This window comes from Dromiciops gliroides, chromosome 3 (genome assembly GCF_019393635.1).
Source record: "Dromiciops gliroides isolate mDroGli1 chromosome 3, mDroGli1.pri, whole genome shotgun sequence".
NCBI classification, from domain to species: domain Eukaryota; kingdom Metazoa; phylum Chordata; class Mammalia; order Microbiotheria; family Microbiotheriidae; genus Dromiciops; species Dromiciops gliroides.
Window position 1 is genome coordinate 588,509,070 of NC_057863.1, and position 25,839 is coordinate 588,534,908.

The 25,839-nt window shown below is 47.0% G+C and overlaps 2 protein-coding genes across 4 annotated transcripts in view; both read right to left on the minus strand.

Moving 5' to 3' along the window:
* Positions 1-4,695: 4,695 nt before the first annotated feature.
* Positions 4,696-9,515, minus strand: SMIM12 (small integral membrane protein 12). Of its 3 annotated transcripts, none has more exons than XM_043997855.1 (2): positions 9,437-9,515; positions 4,696-5,815 (listed from the first exon to the last, which is right to left on the minus strand). In XM_043997855.1, the coding sequence occupies exon 2, from the start codon at positions 5,808-5,810 to the stop codon at positions 5,532-5,534; it is 279 nt and encodes a 92-aa protein (XP_043853790.1). In that variant the 5' UTR covers positions 5,811-5,815; positions 9,437-9,515; the 3' UTR covers positions 4,696-5,531. The 3 variants fall into 3 exon arrangements, with proteins under 3 accessions (XP_043853790.1, XP_043853788.1, XP_043853789.1); XM_043997853.1 differs by lacking the exon at positions 9,437-9,515 and adding an exon at positions 9,314-9,436; XM_043997854.1 differs by lacking the exon at positions 9,437-9,515 and adding an exon at positions 8,496-8,665.
* Positions 9,516-11,897: 2,382 nt separating this feature from the next.
* The window catches only part of DLGAP3 (DLG associated protein 3), an 84,886-nt gene continuing 70,944 nt past the window's right edge, over positions 11,898-25,839 (minus strand). Inside the window, 3 exon segments of the mRNA XM_043996127.1 lie at positions 11,898-12,919; positions 21,610-21,753; positions 22,092-22,183. Coding sequence (XP_043852062.1) covers positions 12,701-12,919; positions 21,610-21,753; positions 22,092-22,183 — 455 coding nt within the window. The 3' untranslated portion in view covers positions 11,898-12,700.

Genomic DNA, 25,839 nt, shown 5'->3' on the forward strand with positions numbered 1-25,839 from the left:
CAATTTTGCCTCTGCATTTCTAATCCGTATATAGCACAATAATTATAAAAGCCAACATTAACATAGTGCATTAAAGTTTATTTATCTTATTTGAGTCTCACAACAACCCTGTGAAGTGCCTGCTATTATTATCTCCATTTTAAAGATGAAGAAACTAAGGTTGAGAAGCTAAATGTTCTGCTTCAGATCATACAGCTAAGTGTCTGAGGCACCATTTGAAAGTAGCACTGTCTTCTGCAGCTTTTTGTATCCCCAACGCTTAGTGCAGTGCTTGATGCATAGTAGGCACTTAATAAAGGTTTATTGATTAACTAAGTCCAAAACATATACAGAGTGTTACCTAGCTGCTGAATTTCTGGTACACACGAGGCACCTGACAAATGCTTCTTAGGTTGGATTGGTTTGCATTGGGTTAGAATCTGAGATTGGCTCCACCCCAGGAAAAAGCATCAATTGGACTTTGGTGAAAGAAAGGAAAGAAGGAGAAAGGAGGGAGAGGAGAGAGGGAGAGAGAAAGAGAGAGACAGAGACAGAAAGAGAGAGAGAATGAATGAATGAATGAATGAATGAATGAATGAATGAATGAATTTAATGTTGAAAGGGAGAACGTGGTGAGATCATCATGCAAATAAATGCTACGTGACCATTTGTTCAAGTGTATGGTAGAAAGAATTCTTGTTCAGATATGTATTGGACCACATGGTTCTTAGATTCTGAGAATAATTCTCTCAGTCATCCAGCCCAACCCCATTTCACAGTAGAAGCCTCTAAGACCTGGTCAGAAGCCAAGAAAAGCCAGGATTTAAACCCAGTCTTCTGATTCTCTATCCAGAGTTTGAGACAAGGCAAAGGAGAGGCTATTCTTTTAGGAGTCCAGCTGTCGGGCACTCCTCTGCCCAGGGGCAAAGGCAGAAGCCAGAACCAAGTCCAGAAGAGGCCACTCCCAAAGGCCATAGCCTGCAGGAGGCCTCCAGTGTCCCTGGCAGGTCTGGCCTGGCCACTGCCCAGTTCACACACTCTCTTGCTAACACAGCAGCAGGCACAGGAAAAGGACAAGAGACAGTGGAAAAGCACCAGACACAGAGCCGCTCAGAGTGTGGAGAAGTGATTCCTGCATGCTTCAACAGGATAACCCCAGCAGCAGCACCAGCTGAGTGACCAGTGCACAGTCAGGGGGAGACTGAGAAGAGGGGGGTGGGGAAGCAAAACAAACCATCCCTGATGTGTTTCCAGTGAATTGTGACCAGACCAGTGAGAAAAGGAACAAGGGCACCCAAGGGAAATCAACAGGCAAGAGAAAGCCCATTCTGATCCTAGCTCGTGCTCACACAAAGTTGGTACAATGGAAAAGACAATGGATTTGGAGTCAGGGATCTCAGCTCTCCTGAAGACTGCCTGGGTGGCTTTGACCAAGCCACTCAAGCACTCTGGGTCTCATCTGTAAAATGAAGGGGTTGGGGGAGATGGCCTCTGCTGGATCTCTTCTGGTTCTAGATTTATGGTCCTGTGGGTTCTGGATTTATGGTCCTGTGTCCACTCGGTTCTCTCATTCTGCTTCTCACATAAATGCATGGGAACTTTTGGAAAGGGACCAAACTGGAGCAGGCCCACGTTAAGTCAAGGATATAACAGCAGCATGAGATCCCAGCCAGGTCATGGGCTAGGCCACCTTAATAAAGAATGTTATTAGTGCTGGAGAGATTTAGGACAATTTGGATTTTTAACAGCCTCTATGGGCCTCGGTTTACCACCATTAGAGTGGAAAGAACACAGGATTTGGTAAGAGACCCAACATTGGAATCTTGCCTATGTCACTAGTTAGATGTATCATCTTAGGCAAGTGGCTTCCCATTTGGGAGCCCATCTTCCTCACCTCCAAAGTGCAGACTTTCCATCACCCTTGCATAACCCCTCAGAATTGTTCTGAGGAAACAGCTTGAGAAATCTGTGCTTTAGTTACAAAAGTACAGGGACTTTCACTAAGTTGTTGTTCGTCCTTCCATCTCAAAGAGGACCATGACATCGGGCTGATGTCACAACTGGCGATGAATTGTATTTTTAAGGGCTGTGCAAAGTCACCAGCCTCACCCTCTCCTCCAGAGCCATCTGGGTCCATTGCCAAGATATAGATCAGGACGAGATGGCCCTGGATGTTTTTTAAGGCAATTGGGGTTAAGTGACTTGCCCAGGGTCACACAACTAGTAAGTATCTGGGGTGAGATTTGAACTCAGGTCCTCCTAACTTCAGAGCCAGTATGTTACCTAGCTGCCCCAACTTTCACTAGTATAGGGAACTCCTAGGCGAGGAAATCCCTCTACAATGCAAGTTGACACCTTCTCTGTAGCTAATAGCTTGAATTGCCTCAGAGCAGAGAAAGGTTAAGTGATTTTCCTAGGGGCATACAGACAAGGCTCTTAAGAGGTGGGATTCCAACCGAGGTCTTTCTGGCTCTCCATCTGGCCAGCTCTCCATCCACTACACTGAAGTGTTTTCTATTTGTTATCTCATTTGATCCTGTAGCGCCCTGTATCCAATAAAGCTTCACCATTAATAAGGGAAATTGAGGCTCTAAGGGGATTCATTGACTTAGCCGAAGTTATACTATGAGCAGTTGAGCAGGGACAACGGGAGAGCAGCTTCTAGGAAATAAGATTCCAAAAGCATCAGAAACAATCTGGGGAGAAGAGAGAAGGGGAGATTCCAATCCCAAAGGTCCGATTGGCACAAAATCATCTTTCATCAAGGGCTGCAATCGGCAGCTAATCCAAGGTCATCATTCAGTGTCTAGCATCACCTGGTGTTTTGGCAGGTTCTCTCCCCCTCAAGCGGTGCTTTATTTATTAAGCTGGTATTCGGATGAAATCTCCTGTCCCTGAGCTCATGCTTGAGGGGGAAAAAGCTGCCTAGAAGTAGACCCCAATGCAGGGAAATCATCTCAACTAATCCAAAAAATGCCTAATCAAGGTCATTATGGCTTCCTTTAAGAACCAGTGTAACCTGGTAGACAGAGAGCAGACCTCAGAACCCACCTTTGACAGGAATGGTTGTGTGAGCACAGGCAAGCCACTTAACTCCTCAGTGCTCTAGGCCAGCGGGGCCACTAAACCCTGTGGAAGGATCCCTTCAGCCCCTGGAGCCAAGGACAGGCTTAGAGAACCACGCAGTGATGTTCTCTGTCTTTTATTGTATTTTGTTTAGTTAGATATTTCCCATTTACATTTTCATTTGGTGTGGCAGGCACCTGGGAGTATAATGGGTCACATGCAATCAGCACACTCAACCCCTCTGTTCTAGGCACAAGTTGCAAAGGTGAGAACCTGCCTTGCTTAGGAGTGCCCTCCATCAACTAAGTCGCAGATCCAGCCCCTAACCCTGAGCAGGCCATAGAGAACATGGCCCTTATAAGCCTGGTGAAGCATCATGGAGCTATTAAAAGAGCACTGGACTTTGAGTCAGAGGACTTGGTTTCAAAGCTCAGCTCAGCTAATATGTTCACATCTGTGAACCTGGACCCGTCTCATCACCTCTGGGTCTCAGTCTCCCTCTAAGGGGTGTTCCTGATATGATCCTATGTACCTCCTAATGAATGGTAAGCCTCCTGGCACTTGCTACCACCACAAGGGGGCAGCACTGGCCCACTACACAAACAGCAAGTGGTGGGGGATGTGGAGGACTGGTACAAAATAAATCTTCCCTTTGCCCCCCAGACTAACCCCCAGCTCCAGGGCCTAAAGAAGGCTCTTCAACTCGCGGCAGATTCCCTATGCACTCTTCCAGCTCTAACATACTTTATAAGCCCTAGGCCATGAAGGATCGAATGAGGTGGAAGGGAAGGATCGAATGAGGTGGAAGGTTCTCCCGGGGCCAAGATGCCCCCAAGAGCCAGAGGCGGAGCTCCCCAGATGATGATGCAAGGGCTTCAATGACTGGCCTGAGACCACATCCTATTTGAACAGAGCTGTTTGCATGCTGTCTACCCCCTGACAAGGTGAGCTCTTTGGGGGCAGGCACGTTTTTTCAGACTGCCAGAACTAAAACAGAGCCTGGCACAGGGTGAATGCTTAATCAACGCCTGCCATCTGCATGACAGCCTGCCTTGTGCTCTCTCAGCCTCTGCTTCTGCCTCCCTCCCTCCCAGAATACAGCCCCAGCCATGTCAAACTCCCCCCCTCCCCAGCCCAAATCTCCAGGGCAGATGCTAATTTGGGGCTAAGAGGCATCCCTTTGACTGCTAGAGTGCCTTGTCTTCAGATTTCAACCCCACCCCTCTGTCCTTGCAAATCCTGGCCAGATGGATGAAAAGTAGCATGGCTTGTTAAGGGCCCCCTCCTCCCAGATGCCTGACTCAGTCTCTGGGGTGGTGCTGACTGATGGGCTAACGTTACACACAAGAGTTGATCTTATAAAATCTGTCATCAAGTACAGCAACTTTTCAGCAGGAAAAACAATTTCCGCCATTTTCCCCAAGCCTCCCTCCAGGACCTTGGTGTGACGACAATGAGCATAAGCACCAAAGTGGTCAGAGCAGTTTGGGAACATCTGCCCCAGAGACCTACCAAGGGATCCCTGGAGAGATGGCCACCACTCGTCCAGCAGTGGGCTGCAGGCCCCCTCGGTCACCACAGGGCTTCTCCCTCGTGCCCTCCCCCTCCCCCCCCACCCCGCCCCCACCAGGGAGAATGGAGGCAGCACAGTTCTCAGGCTCCAGTTTAATTGGGTTTGTACTCTACAGGAAAGGGGGTGTTTCCAAGCCAATTCAGCAGAGACGCTCCCCCTCCTCCCAGCAGGAACAGCCTGGCCTCCCTCTAACAGCAATGGCTCTCCTTCCCTTGAGAATGCACTCCCCTTCCAGAGCACAAAGGGAGAGCTCCCAGGAAGAATAAGAACCGGGGAATGGATGGGATGGGAGAAGAGACAGACTGGTTTTAGAATTCACCCCAATGCATTCTGGGCCCAGGAATGCCAGTGACATCCCACAGACATCCCACTAAGCAGCCTCCAGAATGAGACAAAAGCCAATCCCAAACGCTGACTGTGCTCGCACGAAGCCAAACTCAAGACTCCCCCTGGAGACCGATAGCTGATCTTTCACTAGTCATCAAAGGGCAGTCACAGGGCCAAGGCCAACCTCGTACTGGGGGCACAGTAAGCCAACTCCCCCATCAGCAGAGTTCCAAGCTCAGGAAGGCCAAGCAGTTGTAGCCACCTTGAAACAAAGGGCAGCCTCCCTGGCCAGGAACATGAGTTTCCTTTGATAGTGTCTCTCCACAGGCTGGACAGCAGCATAATCATCGGGTGGTAGCAGCAAAGTGCCCACAGAGACTGATGGAGCCAACCTGGCAATCAAGAGGAGGAAGAGTGGATACAGGGGAGGAGGAAGAGTGGATACAGGGGAGGAGGAGGAGGGGGAGGAGGAGGAAAGAGGGCCAGAACAAGAAGCCAAGTAAACCAGATGCAGGTTCTAGGAAGGGTGGGGCAGAGATGGTGGCCGTGGACTGCCACTTATACAGGCCTTTGGAAGGGCCCTCCATTAACTCTTTTCAGGACGGTTTCTGTTCAATACAGCTTTAGGAGCAAATTCAAGCTTGTCCTTAAGGCTCACCACCTGCGTGAGGTCCTTGCCTAACAGCTCTTCCAGCTTTCGGTCTTCCCGACGCTCTGAGATGCTCTTCTCCTCCTCCACAGGCTGGGGTGACTTCCCCCTGATGAACCACTCCAAGTGGTAGCCCACAGCCCCCACCACAAAGGCCACAGGGAAAGTGACATAGGGGGCATAGGCACGAATCGCTGTCCAAAACAAAGGCCACATGGCATCTGCAAGACGGTATGAGACAATGTTAGGGACAAACCACCATCTGCTGAAGATGAAATAACAGACGTAAAGTACTTTGTAAACCTTAAGGGCTACATGTCACTTGCGATAACTATTAATACTAGGGTGTCTCAATCACCTCACTAAAGGAATTATTTTAGAAAGAAACCCACTACTCTCTAATTTAGCTGTCCTATAACTTCACATTTGTCAGGCGTTCGACAAATACTTTTTGATGACAGATAAATTCCCATTTATCAGAAAAAATTCAAATCACCAGAACTTGTGTTAACCTTTTACACTATATTTTTAAGAGAGACAAATGAAAGGTAAACAGCTAAGGTTTATTCCAAAAATGCAATTTCCAGGGTATGTCATGTGGTCAGTATAAGATTCAACCTGATCCCAATTCCTACCGTCAGAAAATACTGTCCTATAAGGCCTGAGCAGAGTAGGGTTGGAGACCCTCAACTACTGTAGTCAGGCATTTTACCATCCCCATTGCCCCTTCTCTGCAAGGGACTTTTCAGTCAATACACCATCCTCACTCTATCCCTCCCCTGTGAACTTCAAAATCACAGGGAACAAAGAGTCACTACTCTCAAATATAGCCCTAGTATATATGACCACTTTCCATTAGCCAGAAGGTAGAACGGGCCAGGACCCTAACCCACCTCTCAACCATTGTGAATACCAACCAACCACACTTACTAGACACCAAAGGGCTTGAGGTCCCCTGTCCTAAGCAGTGCTAGAAGGAAGAGGAAAAGGAGGGAGGTCTGAGGCTCTCCTAGAAAGAGATAGATCAGCCCCTAAGTGACCTAAGGGCACAAGAAATACCTAAATAGGTCATACCATTAGTCCATCCAGTCCACTGTTTTCTGACAGTAGGGCCATGAGATGATTTGTTCACCATGATAATTACCTCAAAAAGCAAAGGGCAGTTTCCAAATAACGCCAAAGTTAATTATGAAGCCACCATACAGTTATCTAAATCCTTCCGAAACCTAGTTTTTGGTCTATGTTGCTTGCTAAGGTAAAGACACCCTTAAGTTTACTATCGTTTAGATGAGTACTTCCTTCTGCCCTACAATCTGCTTAAACCCAAAGCTCCCTAGTTCTACTTTCCAGAACTTGGTGAACAAGCCCTGTTTTACCCCATCCCTTCTCTTCATGACTAAATAGCCTTCAATCACATTCCCTTCTCAGTCTCTCTTTTTAAGGCATTTAATTTACACCCTCCAGATGCTCCTCTACTCCCATAATCATTTTAGGGGCTTTTCCTATATCTTTTGCCAACTATGTCACAGCTTTATTCAGGTGCAGCAACCAATATCAACACAAGATCCAATCTCTAACACAAGATAATGCTATTTTGTTTCCAAACCCTTTTCTGGGGATGCACAGTATTTGCCCAACCTTCCTGACTCCATTGGGTTATAGTCACAGAAGAGAACTCAATCATGATTCCAAGATTCCCTCTGTATAGAGAGCATAACAAAGTAGTGGGGTTTGAGGTTCTCTCCTCCCAGTCCCACAAAGTTCAGCCACCACTTCTCATAGCCCGGGGAGATTTTCCTGATATTACCCCTCATCAGTTTCTGTAAAAGATTCTCCCGGGATAGAGCACGCTGAGGCCAACTTCATGGAATCCCAGGAACAATCCAAGGAATTCCTACCTTTGGCTTCAAGGTTGGGTTTTGTGTGTGTTTGGGGTTTTTTAACTATTTCCCACATGTCTCTGATCTCTAACCCTGGGTTAAGACATGGAATCCCTTGCATTCCTAGCACTTAGCCTAGCGCATAGTGCTTAATAAATTCTTGCTGACTGACTGGATCCTTGACTTGAGAACTGCTACACAATATCTGCGCTTTTCCTGCCAGTGTCCCCATCTTCAGCAACTTGAAAGCAGGAAGTATTTTCATTTTTTTCTTTGTACCCACAGCACCTAGCAAAAGGCCTGGCACATAGTAGGTGCTTAATCAATGCTTGCATTCAGTTTGCTTGGTGCCAGATTCTAGCACCCTTCTCTCCCTTCTTACTCTAGCCACAGTATATGTCAGACTACAAGAATAACCAGGGAATTGGGCAACAATATTTTGTCAAGGGCCAAGGATTAACCTGTCTTTTTCTACGTGAAAAAGCATAGATGGTGGGGTTTCCCAAGTACCTTCTTAGTCAGTATTTCTACAAATGACCCAGAAGGAGGACAAGTGAAATCTCAGATTATGGAGGGAGTGCTAAATGCTTTCAAAGCATCTGGATCCAATCATGGTCCTCTTCAAACAAGCATAAGGCAGCACCTTCCTTCTGACTTCCTTCTATGAGAAAGGAAGAAGTCTTTGTATGGTGCCTAGTATGTGCCAAACACTAGGTATCCCTATTCCCAAAAGGGTCGGGTTCACCGAGTGTCCTTAAGGAACAGGGAGGAAGAAATTCCAGTGGAATAGGGCTCTCTGATGTCCCCTTCTGCCCCCATCACCATAAACGTTTATGGTCACAGCTAAGGTCAAAACCCAAGGACACCAACACAGACCTGTGTTCTGCAGTAACACAGGGCAGAAGCATCATCCGCAGAAAGGCTGCAGGGTCCCAAGCGCCCCCTCCCATCATTTTAGGATCCCAAGACTCTTAGGATCTGAGTTGGAAGGAGTCTCATTAATCATCTGGTCCAGTCCTACCTGAGGAAGAATCTCTTCTATAAGATTCCCAACAAGGGTTCGTCCAATTTCCAGTTGGATACTTCCATCGATGGGGAGCTCACTACCTCATGAGGCATCCCATTGCAATTGAAGGGAGCTCTCCTCCCCCCCCCCAAGCTGGTTATGGCTGATCCTCCTGACTTCCGGTTTAAATGGGCCCTTTTGCCAATTCCTCCCGCCGCCCCGGCCCCAGCCCTGGCCCCGCACTTCCCACTGTTCCAGATTCCAGTCTCGGTCAATAAGCATTTATTAAGCGCCTAGGGTGACACCAGGGGCTTCCCTGAGGAGGTGCTTTGGCCCCACCAGACAGCAACAAGGGCGGCCCTGGTCCCCCACCCTCAGCCTTCTCTTTTCTGGGCTCAACAATTCCACTTCCTCCGAGGGCCTCTTGGAAGACGTGGCTTCTGGTCACCGGCGGGGCCGGGCCTTGAACTCTCCGGGTCTCTGGGCTGGCACAAGCAAGCCCGAGATAAACTGAGGCATAGAACTCCGGGAGCGTCCGGGCTTTGCCCCACCCCCTGGCGGTTGCCACGGTAACCGGGGCGGGTCAAGCAAACGTGACAAACTAGGGAGAGGGGAGAAGCAGCGCGGCAGCAGCTGGAGCTGGGAGTCCCTCGTTCCCCCCCACAAACTCCCCACAAATCCCCATAGTAGCCATGGTAACCGAGCCAGGCAAAGGGGCAAAGGTCATGAAGTGGAGTTGGGGGAGGAGAGGCAGTGCGGCTGCCACTGGAGTCGCGGCTCCCTCATTCCCCCGACACATACACTCCTCGCGCCCCGGGAAGCCCCGCGCTCACCTGTGACTCTAGGCCCCGCTCCGGGCCCGGCTCTGCACCCCCTCCACCCGCCAGCAGGCCTTGCGCAGGTTTCCTCCCCCCACCCCCCCACCCGCTCCCAGCGGCCCGCGGGGCCGGACCCACCCGCAGAGCACGGATTGGTCAGGTTCCGGGAAGCTGCGTGAGGAGAGAGCAGGGCGCTTGCGCCTGCGCCTGCGCCGGCACTGCCCGCGCCGCTCTGAGGGAGGGCGACAGCGCCACCTGACGGTGTGGCGTTGGGGGGGGGTTGCCCTTCGGAGCCCCGGGGATTTATGAATGGGTGTGCACGTGGTACAGCCCTCCCGGCAACTGGGCACCTTGAGCTGGAGAACCCTGGGCTGAGCGGGATTTCCCCGGGAGAGCGGAATGCCCGGTGCCTACCTAGTAAGCGCTTAAGAGGTGCCTACCAGCAGGGCATAGAATCCTCCAATATCTACGTACTGAATCGGGGTTACCTGGGGCTTCAGTAAGGGTTACCAAAGGTCATCACAGCCAACCCTTTGGCTATCTGTCCTAGCCTGCCTGAGGCGGGGGGGAGGGGGGGAGGGTCTGTTTGTCAGAGATCCCCTTCTCCCCGCCCCAGCAAAGCTCCAAACCCTGAGCCAACTGCCTGGACGGAAGAATCTAGATCTGAGCACAAAAAAAAAAAAACCCTCAATGGCCAGGTGTACCCAGGAAAATCGGGCTTCCCTAGAAATTTCCTACCTTGTAGAAAGCCTAGAATAAGAAGAAACAGGCCCTGGGAAATGGGCATCTGTCGCCCAGGTGCAAAAGGGACGCCCTGGACAATCCCAGTTCTCAGGCCAGGACTCGGATAGCCTGTGGCTGACAGCCAATCTGTACCCCCTCTTCCCTGAGGGCCAGGGTCTATCACAGGTCAGTCGCTACTGATCGGATGCACCCATCTGACTTCCTAAGGGGTCTTTGGTTTCTCTCGATATTCTACTATGCCCATCAGGGCTCCCCCCACAAACACAAGCACATGCCTATGTCACCCACACACAGTGTCCGGGTTTTCTCCTCATCCTTACCTCTGCCTCCCAAGTTTACCCACTCTCTGATTATTAGCTAAGTGACATAGAATCTAATGGATCACGAGTTTCCCAAGGGCAGAGACCTCAAGGGCAAAGGACTAGATCTTCATTTCTTTCTAGTCTCATCTCCCAAAGACAGCTGTGCACTCAGGAAGCCTCAGGAAAAGTTTTAGGAAATACAAGAAATGCATTTGAATTGAAACCCTGTTCTCTTTACACTCCTTCCAGCACTTGTTGGGTTTGGTTCTTCTTAAAGAATATATAGGGGCAGCTAGGTGGTACAGTGGATAAAGCTCTGGCCTTGGATTCAGGAGGACCTGAGTTCAAATCTAGCCTCGGACACTTGACACTGGCTGTGTGACTCTGGGCAAGTCACTTAACCCTCATTGCCCCACAAAACAAAACAAAACACACACAAAAAAAGAATATATAGGGGCAGGCAGCTAGGTGGCCCAGTGGATAAAGCACCAGCCCTGGATTCAGGAGGACCTGAGTTCAAATTCGGTCTCAGACACTTGACGCTAACTGTGTGACCCTGGGCAAGTCCCTTAACCCTCACTGCCCCGCAAAATAAAACAAAAAGAATCTATGAATGTTGGAGATGGAAGGGAACTCAGAAACCAGCCAGTCAAATCCCCTCATCGTAAGGTGCCTAGAGGGTAAGAGACTTGCCCAGGGTCACACAGAAAGGGGATATTAGCCAAGACTCAATCCCAGGCTTCCTGGATTTCTGAGCTAGAGCTCTCTCCACTGCATAAGCTGCCCCTGGCTTTGCCTGCTCTGACATGGGCAGATAAAGGGTTTTGCTCTTCCTGATAGAGGGAATTGGGTTGTAGCAGCAAGTTGACAAGGTCAGAGGCTGGGGGGGGGGGGGGGAAGTAGATTGAAAGTCAGGCTGGGGGCAGCTAGATGGCACAGTGGATGAAGCACTGGCCCTGGATTCAGGAATACCTGAGTTCAAATCCAGCCTCAGACACTTGACACTTACTAGCTGTGTGACCCTGGGCAAGTCACTTAACCCCCACTGCCCCGCAAAAAAAAAAAAAAAAGAAAAAAGAAAGTCAGGCTGACTGAGGATGTTAACCCCTTCCCACCTAGGCCGTTCAGGGCTTCCTGTGAAAGGAGGAGGCAGCATCCTTGTGGAAGTGTGGAAGCTGTAGGCCTTGGAGGAGAAGGGGTGATTTTTTTTTGGTAAAGGGATTTCTTAATCTCAGGGACCATCCTGGGACTTAGAATAAGCAGGGGATCCAGTCTTCAGCCTGGAGCAGGGATAGCCCTGTCCAAAGATTACTGGACTGGAAGAGGAAGGGGAGAAAGGACATAGGTGGGTTCCCATCAGGAGAAATATCTGCTGCCCAGCCCTTGCTATACCCCTTACAAACACACACACACACACACACACACACACACACACACACACAGACCCACAGAGCAGATGCCCTCTTCCAGATGCCCCAGGGAGAGGGGTGTAGGCTCCTCATTGAGAGAGGGAGGAAGGGTCCCTGCTGAAAGAGAGAGCAGAAGAGTGTGGCTCCTGTGCTGCGCGATGCTTCCACCGCCGCTTTATTCCTCCTGGTATAGTCAAGGTGGGTCCAGGGAATGGGAGTTGAGGGGGAGGGGAAGCCTCCCACCTCTCCCAGCACCCTCCCCTCCCTGCAGCAGGTGGAGAATGGGGCATGGCATCTCCTGGGTTGGTCCAGCCACTGTGGTCCCCAGCAGGCCTGGCAAGGGAGGGTGGGGATTGCTATCCCCAGCCCATTAGGGTAGATGGCTGGGTTTGGGGATTCCCCTCTGCTGGGGGGAGGTTCAGAAATCTTCATAAAAAGGGGGTGTTAAAAGCCACAAAGCTCGGTCCCCACGAAGCCCAGCCCCGCGGGGAGGGGGGGACACGGAGCCTGAAGGGCAGGGGGGCCTGGCCCGGCCCGGCCCAGCAGGGAAGGGGACAGGATGGCAGAGATAGTGCCTGAGGCAGCCAGTGGAGGAGAAAGCAGAGAAGGGGACCCTGGCCCAGAGGGGAAGGGAAGCAAGGGGGTAGTTCTAGGTGAGGAGGTGTGTGTTTGGGGGGGAGACTCCCCTCCTCCCCAAAGGAGTCTTAGCTTGGGACCCAGAAGGTAAAAAAACCAAACCCAGAAACTGTGATGGGGCCAGACCAGGCCAGGGTCTGGAAAGGCAAGGGGCCATGGGGCTTCCTGGGGTGACACAGAGGGCCGGGCCCACCTCTGCCCTGGGGGGCCCCGATATCACAGTGACCTCTACGCTGTGTATGTACAGTACAGATAGAAAACAAGGGGCCGCAGGTGGCAGGCGGGCAGGGCCTTGGGCAGGGTCTGGCAGGTCACAGTCTGGTCTGGGCCTCGGGGATATAGATCTCTATGCTGTCCGCACTTTCTGTGGCTGAGCTGTGGCGGAAAGAGGCTGCCCGCTTGGCTGCTAGGAGCCTCTTCCGAGCTTCCTGCCGCTGCCGGTCCACAGAGTCCAGGGAGCGATCCTTCACTGGGACCCCCCGCCCCCGAGAGGGCTTCTTTGGTATCGGGGGAGGGACCTTCTTCTCCTCCTGTGAGGGGAAAAAGAACAACATGAGTTGAGAGGCAAGGATTGGGATTAGGGGGAGGTTCCTAAGGGGTACCCAAGAAGGAAACCCAAGGGTTGGGGATATAGAAAGGGCACCCCAGTGCCTTTCCTCGACAATCACCTGCCATTTATTTATGCCCCACGTATCTTGTATATTCAGTCAGCTGAATATTGCTTCCCCCTTAGAACATGAGTTGCATGAAGGCAGAGACCTGAAAAGCAAGGATGGCAATGATCTAAGGGACAGAGATGGCAGAGAATGGGAAGGTAAGCAGAGAAGGAGAAGGACAACAAAGCCCAAGCACAGGAATGGAAAGAAAGCAAGAAGACAAGGGACAAAAATGAAGAAAGAGCTTAAAGACCCAAGGGAAGGGAGAAAGTGCATAGGAAAATATGAGAGCAGGGATTGAAGAGGGGAGAGAGTAGAAAGTCACACAGAGAAGCAGAGATTGGAAAAAATAAGGGAGACCTGAGATACAAGGATGGTACAGAACTGAGAGAAAATAGTGGCAGAAACTACAAGCAGGGATGGGGAAAGAGCATACACATGCAGAACAGGGTAGGGAGAGAGGAAAAGGAGAGTGGAGAGAGAGGGCCAGAGACAAAAAGACAGAGAGGAAAGGGGGCAAAGGAAGAAAGAGGGGAGAGGGGGGAGAGAGAGAGGGGAGATAGAAGAGAGAGGAGGGAAGGGAGGAGAGGGGAGACAGAGGGGGAGACAGAGAGGAGCAGTAAGAAGTGAGAGAGAGAAAGAAACAGAAACAGACAGACAGAGAGAACAAGAACAACTGAAGGGAAAAGATGAGAGGGAAAACTGGAAGACCTAAAGGGCAGGGGTGAGGGTAGACAGCAGGGAAACTTAATGGGAAGGAATAAGAAGGCTGAAAGATAGGAAAGCAGAAATTGCAAAGGCAGAGATGGGACAGATCTGAGGGGCAAGGACAGCAAAAATTCAGGAGACAGGAATGCAGAAAAGAGACCATATAGACACCTGGGTGGCAGATAGAATGAGAGCAGAAAGTCCTAAGAGTCAGGGGTGGGAGAAGAGGAAAAGCTGAGAAGCACAGATCAGAGGGAGAAGAACTGAGATAGAAGTAAATGGTGTGTTTGTGTGTTGGGGGCAGACATGAAGGGCAGGAATGGTAGAATTCAAGGGCTATGGACATTGCAGATAGAGACAAAGAAAGGGAGATAACAAGAAAGAGGGAACCCAGTACAGAAAAATATGACAGACAGATGAAAATAGGAGCTATAAATACAAACATATTGACCAAGATCCTCTGAAAACCATATCAATCCCAAGAATGACACATCAACTAGTAGTGGGGACCACCTGTCCCCACTTTACTACCAATGGAATGTCTTCTCCCATGTCCAAAGTATGACCCAGGATAAAGACTTGACCCAAGAGAAATGACCTTGAGACACCCCAGAATGAGTGGCTGTCAGTGGTAATGATTGACCCTAAGATATGAAGGGTCCCCCTACAACCTCCCAGAGAAGAGAGTCATTGTTGGATACCCATAACTTCTACTAGCTTCCCTTTAGAATGACACAAAAAAGTCTGATCCCTTCATCCCTCCTTCTCCACTCTCACCCCAGTGGCTTTCCTCTATGATTGCCTTCCATTTATTTACACCACCTATATCTTGTATATTCGGTCAACTGAATGTTGTTACCCCATTAGAATGGAAGTTCCATGAAGGCAAACACCATGTTTTGCCTTTCTTTGTATCCCCAGAATTAGCACATAGTAAGTAGTACTCAAAAAATGCTTGTTGACCTGACAACAGACCTTTGACCTTTTTTCCCCATCGACTGAACTGAGCTACAGGAAAAGTTTGGGACTAAGGTCGGGGACAGGCCCTCTACCTCACCTCCCCTAGGGATCAATGGGAATTGGCTCAGTTGAGGGCTGAGGAGCAAGGCAAGGAAGAACTAATAACCAGAGCTTTCTCAACCAAGAACTAAAGGTTGGCCATGTGGTCAAGAAAGGGGTGTCCAATGAAGACCAGGGTGTGGTCCTTTTCTATGACCAAGCCCACTGGGCAGGGTAGTGATGATACTAACTCACATTTTCCTGCCACTTTAAAGATGTCTCTCCTCACCACCTCTCTGTGAGGTCAGTGGGATGCAAATTGTTATCTCCACTGTACAGATGAGAAAAACTGAATCTCAGGAACTTGCTCACAGTCACACAACTGGTAAAAGCAGAACTAGCATTTGACCCCAGGTCTCCTGACTCCAAGTCCAGCACTCTCTCACATCACAACTACCCTACAGAGACTAGGGGAGGTGGATGTCCAGCCCAAAAAAGCTTCCAGGGTCAGTCCTCCTCAAATCCTACCATGGGCTCAATTGGGGTCAGTTTGGCGACAAACACAGTTCTACAAGTCAGTGTAAAATGACTGGGACACTAGGGCTGTCCCTCTCCTTGGTTGCCTCTCATCTCTGTAACTCTGTTTGTTTCCTCAATGCAGGCAAAGCAGGGCTCCATTCTGGACTCAGCCCTGGGCCATACTTATCCGTGTCTTGAAGAAAGGCAAGGCAGTTCATAGATTCTAAGCTGGAAGGAATCTTAGAGTCCAACCCCTTCAAAGAAATTAAGACCCAGAGATATTAAGTGACCTTCCCAAGGTCACACAGGTGGCAAGTAGCAAAGCCAGGTATTCAAATCCAGGTCTTCTTGGCTTCATGTCTAATAGTCTTCAAACTATGCCATGTATATAGATGCCAAGCTGATCAAAATCAGGGTGACAGTCTCAGGTTGGGGTAGAGGGAAATCACTTTAGGCTGAAATCATGGGTCAAAATCTAATAAGAGGATATTTGTGCCTTCATTTCAATACTTCAAGGATGCATCATTTCATCAGCATAAGTCCACTCCCCCCCCCTGCCCCATCCACAAACACAGATCTTTACCATTCTACACTTTGATAGACAGTTTTCTGGGTTGCTCCTCCATGGTACCCTGAAGACTTTCCACCGTGGTAGAACCTGCCAAAACCTTTGAGAGCCTGAGGTCACCTCACCCACCAAAACAGGACAAAGGAGGACTTGGAATTTAATAGGGATACCTGCAAACTCCTGCACTTGGCTTTGAAAGAAAAACAACTGTGCCAGCAGAGGGTGGGGCTGATGTCACTGGATAACAGTTCATGTGAAAAAGATCTCAAGCTCTTGCTGAATCTCAAGCTAAATTTGATTCTACTGAGTGATGTAGGCAAAGGATCTCCAGCACCAGGAGTAATGTCCAAAAGGAAGGAAATGTTTAACTTAAAGATAAGATGACTAGAGGAGTGAGGGTGGGGTGAGGGAAGTTACCAGAAAAGCAGAGCCCATTTCTTTATTATCTTATCTTATACTTCTGGGTTGTCCTAGGGTCAGGACCTGCAGGACAGAAAAATCAACTACCTTTTCATATGATGGTCAGCCTCCAGGTGTGTATGGGGAAAGACAGTAGCCTTCCATGGCTAAAACAGACAGGGATGAACCAGTGTACTGAGGGGGCATGGGAAAGAAGCCCGCCTATAGCAGAGAGATTAATCAGAAGGAAGCAAACTAAGAAAAAGCCTCAGGGCAAATTGGGTCCAGATGAAAACTCACAGAAGAATGTGCTGAAATCATCTTCTAACCAAGAACGGCTTGGAAGGTCAGAAGGAGGGAGCTACTGTGCTGATACAGGAGTCAAGCCCAACCCCACAGTCACCCTGACACAGATCCAGTCCCAGGAAGGCCTCACCAGAGAAGCAGACCCCCAGAGCCTCTGAATCAGCTAAAGCGCCAGTGTTGTCTGGAACTAAGCTCACAGTCTGGTGAGTGGGCTGAACCCTGGGCAGGGGGGAGACTACAGGGGTCTATGCTGATGCTAAGGCAAAACTTGGATTTTACACCCCTGCTGAGAACCAGGAGGTAGGCTTGAGTAGTAGTTGCCCAGGTGGGGGAGAGGCACAGGCTCTTTGGAGCTGAAAATCACAACACTCAAAGCTGGTTGATTAGCAAGTTGGTCTGGGGTCATCTAGGACCAGGAAACAGGCTGGGCGAGGGAAGAACCTGATTCTCCTTAAATCATACCACCTGGGACTTCTTAAGCTTGGGATACTGCAGCCTGGAAACAGTGCCCCACTTTAAGGAGCTAAAAGTCAAGTAAAAGGCAAGATGAGCAGACAGAGAAAGGTTAGGACCATAGAAAGTTTCTTCAGTAACAAGGAAGACCAAGGGGCACCCTCAGAGGAAGATGTCAACATCAGGGCCCCTATATCTAAAGCTTCCAAGAAAAATACGAATTGGTCTCAGGACATAGAGGTGCTCAAAAAGGACTTTGAAGATAAAGTTAGAGAAGTAGAGGAAAAAATGGAAAGAGAAATGAGGGTGATGCAGGAAAGACATGAGAAAAAAGTCAACAGCTTGAAAAGTCAAATTGGCCAAATGGAAAAGGAGGTACAAAAGCTCTCTGATGAAAATAATTGCCTAAGAATTAGGATTGAACAAATGGAAACCAGTGACTTTATGAGAAACCAAGACACAATAAAGCAAATCCAAATGAATAAAAAAAATAGAGGACAATATGAAATATCTTCTGGGAAAAACTGCTGATCTGGAAAATAGGTCCAGGAGAGATAATTTGAAAATTATTGGTCTACCCAAAAACCATGATCAAGGAAAGAGCTTAGACACCATCTTCCAAGATATTCTCAGGGAAAATTGCCCTGAAATTCTAGAAGAAGAAGCTAAGATAGAAATTGAAAGAATCCACCGATCACCTCCAGAAAGAGATCCCAAAAAAGAAAACTCCTAGGAATATTATAGCCAAATTCCAGAGCTCTCAGGTCAAGGAGAAAATATTGCAAGCTGCCAAAAAGAAAAAATTCAAGTACTGTGGAACCCCAGTCAGGATAGCACAAGATCTAGCAGCTTCTACATTAAAGGAGAGGAGGGCATGGAATATGATATTCCAAAGGGCAAAGGAAATGGGATTACAACCAAGAATCACCTACCCAGCAAAACTCAGCATAATCTTTCAGTGGAAAAAATGGGACTTTAACAAAAAAGAAGACTTTCAGATATTTGTGATGAAAAGACCTGAACTGAATGGCAAATTTGACTTTCAAATACAAGACCCTAGAGAACCATAAAAAATTGGAGCTGGGAGACATACCTGGGGTCGTACAGGAGGCGACTGTCTTGTGTTTGAGGCCGGGTTTTGGCTGGGATTCCCCTGGGTCCAGGGGTGATGCTTTGTCCACTGTGTCACTTAGCTAGGTGATAACATCTTTAGGGTTAAATTGAGGGGTGAAGGGAATTCACTGGGGGAGGGGGAAGGGCAGAGATGAAATCCTACATGAAAGAAACAGGAAAAGGCTTATGGAGTGGGGGAAAATATGGAAGATCAGGGCAGTAAATGAATTTTATACTCATCAGAAAAGGCTCAAAGACCTTAAAATCATCAGAGCTGCCTCAAGGAGGGACTAACAGACACACCCAACTGGGTGGAGTAATCTATTTAATCTGGGCAGTAAATAAACCTAACACTCATCAGAATTGGCTCAAAAACCTCAATCTCATTAGAATTGGCTCAAGGAGGGAATAATGGACACACTCAATTGGGTGGAATAATCTCTCTAACCCTGCAGGAAAATACATGGGGAAGGGGATAAAGAGAGAGGGGCAAAAGAAGAAAGGGCAGAGTGAGGGAGGGGACAGACAGAAGCAAATCCCTTTTGAAGAGTGATAGGATGAAAGAAGATGGATAATAGAATAAATATCATGGGGAAGGGAATAGGATGGAAGGGAAGCAGTTAACAATAGTAATCATGAAAAAGAGAAAAGGGGGAAAATTGTACCAGAAATATTTATAGCAACTCTTGGTAGAGGCTAAGAATTGAGAATCAAGGGAATGTCCATCAATTGAGGAATGATGGGAAAAGCTGTGCTATATGATTGCAGTGGAATGGTCTTGTGCTACAGGAAATGACAAACAGTATGATCTCCGAAAAACCTGGAAAGACTAATGAACATTGATGTATAGTGAAGTGAGCAGAGCTGGGAGCAAATTGTGCATAGTGACAGCAGTATTGTTCAATGAGCAATTGTGAATTACTTAACTACTCTCAGAAATGCAATGATCCAAGACAATCCCAAGGAACTAATGAGGAAGCTTACTGTGCACCCCTATAGAAAGAACTGATAAAAAGAACACTTGTGGATTGTACATATATAACCTGGTTGCAATCTTGTGGAGGAGGGAGGAAAGGGAGGGAGGGAGGGAGAAAAATTTGGAACTCTAAATCTTATCAAAATGAATGTTGAAAAGTACCCATACATGTAACTGGACAATAAAATAAATAAAGAGTATACCTTAAAAATAAATAAATATATATATTTTAAAAAAACAAATTGGGTCCAGATAGAATGCACTAAGGTCAAGAACAGTGAGGGGATCCAAAGGCACAGGTTACTGCATTCTAAGCAAGGAACACTGGTCTTGGAGCCAAAAGAACTGGTTTCAGGTCCTGGATCCAACTCTTACTTAGCAGTGTGACACTGGATAAGTCACCTCTCTGAATTTTGTTCTCCTCATCTATAAAATGGGGTGGGTGGTGTAATGCCAGGACTTACCCACCTCAAAGGATGAAGCCTATTGGAAATTTTCTGCAACTGTAAAGGGTTATCATTACTATCACCTGCATGAGCCCAAGTAGACATACCCTTTTGAACTGGTGATCACAACCTTTCCATTGGGCTCCATGAACTACGGATCCCATTGCAGATGGCCAAAGAGTTATCTTTTCTATCTCCTCAGAACCTACCTAGCACAGTATTTGGTACATAGTTGGTGAAATGGTTATTTAATGAATGAATTATATGATGCATTGTCTTCAAATACCTGAAGGCTGTCATACATAGAAAGTGATTAGACTTGTTCTACTTGGGGCCAGAGTTGAAAAATAGTAGCAAAGGCCCTTTCCCTTATTCAAATCCCAGCTTCCACCACTAACCAACCATGTAATTCTGGGTAAGTGACTGATTCTCTCCAGGCCTCAATTTCCCTATCTATAAAATGAAGGAGGATTGTGACTAGATCTCTAAGGTCCCTTCCAGTTCCAAATCTATGTATATCAGTGATGGATTTCAACTCAACATAAGAAGGAATTCCCTTACAATGAAAGTTATAATAATTGTTGTTTAGTTGTTGTCAGTCATGTCTGACTCTTCGTGGAGCCCATTTGGGGTTTTCTTGGCAAAGATACTGGGTGGTTTGCCATTTCCTTCTCCAGCTCATTTTATAGATGAGGAAACCGAGACAAACAAGGTTAAATGACTTTCCCAGGGTCACACAGCTAGCAAATATCTGAGGCAACTTAGGAAGATGAGTCTTCTTGACTCCACGCCTGGTACTCTATCTACTGTACCACCTAGATACCCATATAATAATAATAATAGCATTTCTATAATACTTTAAGGTTTATAAAAAATGTTATCTTAGCTGGTCCTCAAAACAACACTGCAAAGTAGGTGTTATTATTATCATCACCATTTTACAGGTGAATAAACTGATCCTGAGAGAGGTTACATGACTTGTCCATAGACATGCAGTTGTAAGTATCTGAGGCAGGAAAGATATATCACTCTATCTACATCTGCGCTTTGTAGTTATCCAACAAAGGAATAGGCTGGCTCAAGGTATGACCTTTGAAATTAGGAACCTTTCATTTAGGTCTTTGTGTCCCTAGTGCCTAGTAAACTGCCTGGCACACAGTAGGCACTTAATAAGTGCCTGTTGACAAAATGATCACCAGAAGTATTTGAATATAGAAATGGCATCTGGGAGTTGTCCGTGGTGCTGCTCAGAACTACTGTTATGAACAGCTCCTGAAAGGCAGAAACTGTGTAACAGCCACAGCACCATGTGCCCCAAGGAATACATGTTGAGCTTGTAAACAAATTGCCTTTGCCAGGCAACTTTCTGATTATCTTGACTGGCTGCTCCTGAGCTTAACTGAGAAATTTCATTAGAGCAGGACTTTGAAAAAAGCTCTCATGATGGAACCATCTTTTTGAAGTGTCCTATCCTTGTACTACATAGAAGTGAGTCTTGACTGAGTACATTTTGCTCCCAGTCAGAGTCCTGGGTACTGGTTCAGGGGAGGCATGATTTTGTCTCTTGTATCTCTGAGATGGCAGAATTCTTCTTCAGAGATTTATACATCTCTGTGCATAGGCATGGAGCTGATCAGGATGTCAGGGCTCAGACACGAGTGATTAGAACTGATCTCAGGCTTCATGATTCTGAGACCCTAAATCTCTTAATTGCTATGGGAAGCAATCAGGAAGAAATGAAACTAGTCGAAGTGACTGGATGACACCTATAAAGGAGCCTGTAGAGGACTTCTGCACTGGTAGGAAAGGTGGACCAGTCCCTTCCCCACCATATTCCCAAGTTCTATATAGCTCTAGGAAACCTTTTTATAAAAGCTCCCTGGAATGTGTATTATATGACAGGAGAAGTGAGGCTGTTTTCAGTGCCGCAGGAGATGAGAGAGAAGAAAGTCTTCCAAGGAAGTTGCTGGTGGTAGAAGCTCAGCAGGGGAGTAGGTAGCCTCTCCAGGGTATCTGAGAAAGAACCAGAGCCTCAGGAGGCTATCTCAGGAGGATTAGTTTGTCTGAGACCACCCACCTCAGGCTCCAGGGGTTTCCAGCTGTTGGCCTTAAGCTGCTGCAGCTCCAAAAATTTGAGGCTCACATCCTCGATGGCAAGTTGCAGAAGGTCCCAGAAGCCAGCCAGGTCCTGGGAGGTGGGCACAGGAAATGAGGCTGGGTCCTGCAAAGGTAAGGGAAGAGAGGGATGTCCCAGGCCCAGGCAGAGGGCAAAGTTGAAGAAGCCTTCCTCAACACCCATCCATCAGGAAAGTAGGAAGAATTCAAGGGGAACCCAAGCACTCCTTTTATAAGCTGGATCAGTCAGCCTGAGGGTAGTCAGAAGGGAAGCTACTCCAACCCTGATAAGAACTACACTTCCTGCTCAAAGGCTCTTACATCACCATGGGGCCCCTCCCTATTCCACAGATAGAATTCTCACATTTCCTTTGGCAAGGCATAATAAGCCTTATCTGATAGAGATTCCAAATTCTGGCCCTAGAAGAGAAGGAGGGCACTCACCATGCTTTGCTGGCACAGCCGGAAAAACTGCTGCACCTTCTGTGACATAAGCAGCTGGGCACTGCCTACTGCACTCCGGATCTTCTCTAGGACTAAGAAGGACAAAAATAAATCATCAATTTTTCTTAAAAAAAGATACCTTGAGCCCCAGCCTCAGGCATCCTCTCCCACCTATGATCTTCACCATCTCCAAATGTCAAGCTTAATTCACTAATGTCTACTGTTTGCCCCTATTACCATGTCAGTCATTGCTCACCACAAACCCTTGATTCTCAACATGCACCCATTTTTCAGCTAAAGGACCTCATCTAGTTCACTAAGAAAACCAAGGTCATTGGGAAGAGCTCTCCTGTCTATCCTGATGCTCATTTTTACCTCTCTGCCTATGTGGAAGATGAGGTGGTTTTCCTTTGTGCTAAGGCTAACCTTCTGCCTGCAGTTATGGCCCCATCTCCTGCTGCTTTCTATGAGACCTTAATCCATTCATCATCTCCTGTCTCTTGCACCCCCAATCTCCCCCTTTTTTTGGGCTCCTTCTCTTGGTCGACAAACATTCACATGTTCTGTTTATCTTGGAGAAGGGGAAAAAGATCATTTATCTCAGCTGCTACTATCCAGTTCTTTTTTATTTTATGACCACACTGGGGCAGCTAGGTGGCACAGTGGATAGAGCACTGGCCCTGGAGTCAGGAGTACCTGAGTTCAAATCCAGCCTCAGACACTTAACACTTACTAGCTGAGACCACCCACCCTGGGCAAGTCACTTAACCCCAATTGCCTCACTAAAAAAAAAAAAATTTAAAACTATTTTATGACCACACTTTTAAAAGTAGTATTCTAATCCCCCCATACCCTAATCCCTGCTGTCACATCTTCAACCCCTTGAATCTGCCTTCCATAGCCACCACTCTTTCTCCAAAGCCACTGATGACCTTCTAACCAAAATAAATGACCTACCTACCTTAGTTCTCATCCTCCATGACCTCTCTGCCACATTTGACACTGTTGGACGCTCCCTCTTTCTAAAAGCGCCTTCTTCCCTTGGCTTTGGTGACACTGATCTTTCCTGTCCTCCACCCTCCTCTTTAACCGTGATTTTTCTATTGCTTTCACTAGATTTTCTTTTCCTTCTTGGTCTCCCTGGCTTCACTGAAGACTCAGTTAAAGTCCCACCTTCTGCAGGAAGCCTTTACTGATCCCTCTCAGATCACCTTCCATCTACTCTGCATATATGTTGTTCTAACCTACTTATTTATGTTGCCTTCCCCATTAGAATGTGAGCTCCTTGAGGACAGGGACAATTTTTGCTTTTCTTTGCATGCTCAGTGTTTAGTGCTTAGTACCTAGCCCATAGCAAATGATTTTTGACTGAATGACTCCTCCTATCCCCTAAATGGCATCATTCCTCACAGTTCAGTCGGCAGTCACAATCTGCACATCTCTCAGAGGGAAAGTAGAACTCCCTCAGAGAGAAGAAACACTCTCTGTACCTGCATCCACAGCAGCAGAAGAGATTTTGAAGAAAAGTCCAGGATTGCAATTCAGAAGACATAGGATGCTGGTCCCAGCTTTGCCACTAATTAATGTGTGACTTCATCTTAAGTCTCTTCCTCTCTCTGAGCCTCAGCTTCCTCCTCAGTAGAATGAAGAAGTGGGAGTAGATGGTCTCTAAGGACTCTCCCACTTGTAACATGGTATGATTTTTTAAAAAACCATTTTATGTGTGAAAATCTTGTCTCCCAAATAGAATGTAAGATCCTTGAAGGCAGAGACCATATGGTCTTCCTGTGTGTCCACATGGGAACCTACAGAGGATCAGGCAGGGCGAATTATATAAACACTGGCTTCAGGGAATGGGAATCCTCTGTTTTATGCTTAGCCTGATTCTGCGTCATTCCATGTGCCTATGACCTGTGTCTCCCCTAAAATGGGGAAAGGAGGTTTTAAGAATAGGTGCCTGTAAAGAAAGAAGCTTTTTTCTTTGAACTTTTGGGATCAAGTGGGTATTAGGCTGATTTATCCTTTCTTCAAGTGATGGAAAACACTAATAAGATTTTTAACAAGGTCTCCTTTCTTCCCTCCTTTTTCTCAAAAAGAGAGGCAGTAATCAACTAGCAAGTGATTCTGTTGGAACTGAAAGCTATACTCAAAGCCTGCCATTAGCCAGAGGCTTCCTAATTGGCTAAGAGTAATGCTGGGATTATGAAGCTGGCAAATGAGTTTGGTCCAAAATAACTGGCTAAAGTCTAGCATTCAATAAACCACAAAACCCAAACTACTGGGGTGGGGAAGGACTTGGTATTCATAAGAACATATCTTCAGGGCTAGAAAGGATCTCACAGGCCATTTAGTTCAATTCTCTCATTTTACAGAGGAAGAAACTGAGGCTCAGAGATATTAAATGACTTGCCCAAGGTCACACAGGTAACAAAGCATCATAGGTGGAATTTGAATCCTAGGTCCTATGACTCCATAGCCAATGTTCTTTAGGAATTGATGGGAGAACTGGAAAGTAGTTTAGCATAAATTACATTTAGACAAGTATTTTACCCACATATTATAATGATCTCCAAATGGATATTGACCCAAATATACAAAGTGACATCATTAAAAAAAATTAGAGGAGAATGAGAAGAGATAATTTTTAGATCTGTGGTTAGGGGGAGGATTCCTAACCTATCAAAAGGTAGAGATTATCATAAAAGATAAAATAGACAGTTTGATCACACAAAATTTTAAAGATTATATATAAGCAAAATCAATGTAGCTAGGAAAAGAAGAGAAGCTGTCAATGAGGGAAAAATCTTTGCATGAAATATCTCTGATAACAGTTTGATATTCAAGATATCTAGAGAATTTATACAAATATATGAGTAGACTGCCTGGCTTAGTCATCAATCAATCAATAAACATCTATTAAGCACCCATTATGTGCCAGGCTAAGTGCTAAGCTCTAGTCATGTTAAATCACTAGGAATATCCTATGGAAAGAAAGGGTATTTTCATTTGAATCCATATTGAAGGAAATACATGATCCTGAGCTTCATATCTTGGGAAATCCAGCAGAACAATTTGGCAGAAGGACTATAGCTAAATAAAGTGGGAACTACTGAGTCATAACTAGGTAGAGTCTTTTATATATATTTATTATTCCCTTACCTTTCTGAATTTATGTTCTCTTATCTCTTTTTAAAGTAAGTTTTAAGAAGTACACATTTGGTCTAGAATTTGTGGTAGCCAGGAAGAAAGAGTAGGGGCGTAGGAGAAAGGATACCCAGAGGGAAGATGGCAGTGACAGAAAAAGGAGGGAATGTTATTATAAATTAGGTATGGGGGGGGCAGCTAGGTGGCGCAGTGGATAGAGTACCGGCCCTGGAGTCAGGAAGACCTGAGTTCAAAACTAACCTCAGACACTTAACACTTACTAGCTGTGTGACCCTGGGCAAGTCACTTAACCCCAATTGCCTCATGAAGAAGAAGAAGAAGAAGAAGAAGAAGAAGAAGAAGAAGAAGAAGAAGAAGAAGAAGAAGAAGAAGAAGAAGAAGAAGTTAGGTATATTCAGGGATCAACAAGGTCAGGGGCTTAGTGCCCCTCTTGCTACATGAAAGAAACCAGAATAGTTGAGTTGTGAGGGTGGGAGGGCAGCAGCCATGGCCAGGCTGCATCACACATACTCTCTAGTGCCATAATATTGCTAATGCAACAAATAAAGCAGGAAAAAGCAAAGCTTCTGAGTTGATATTATCA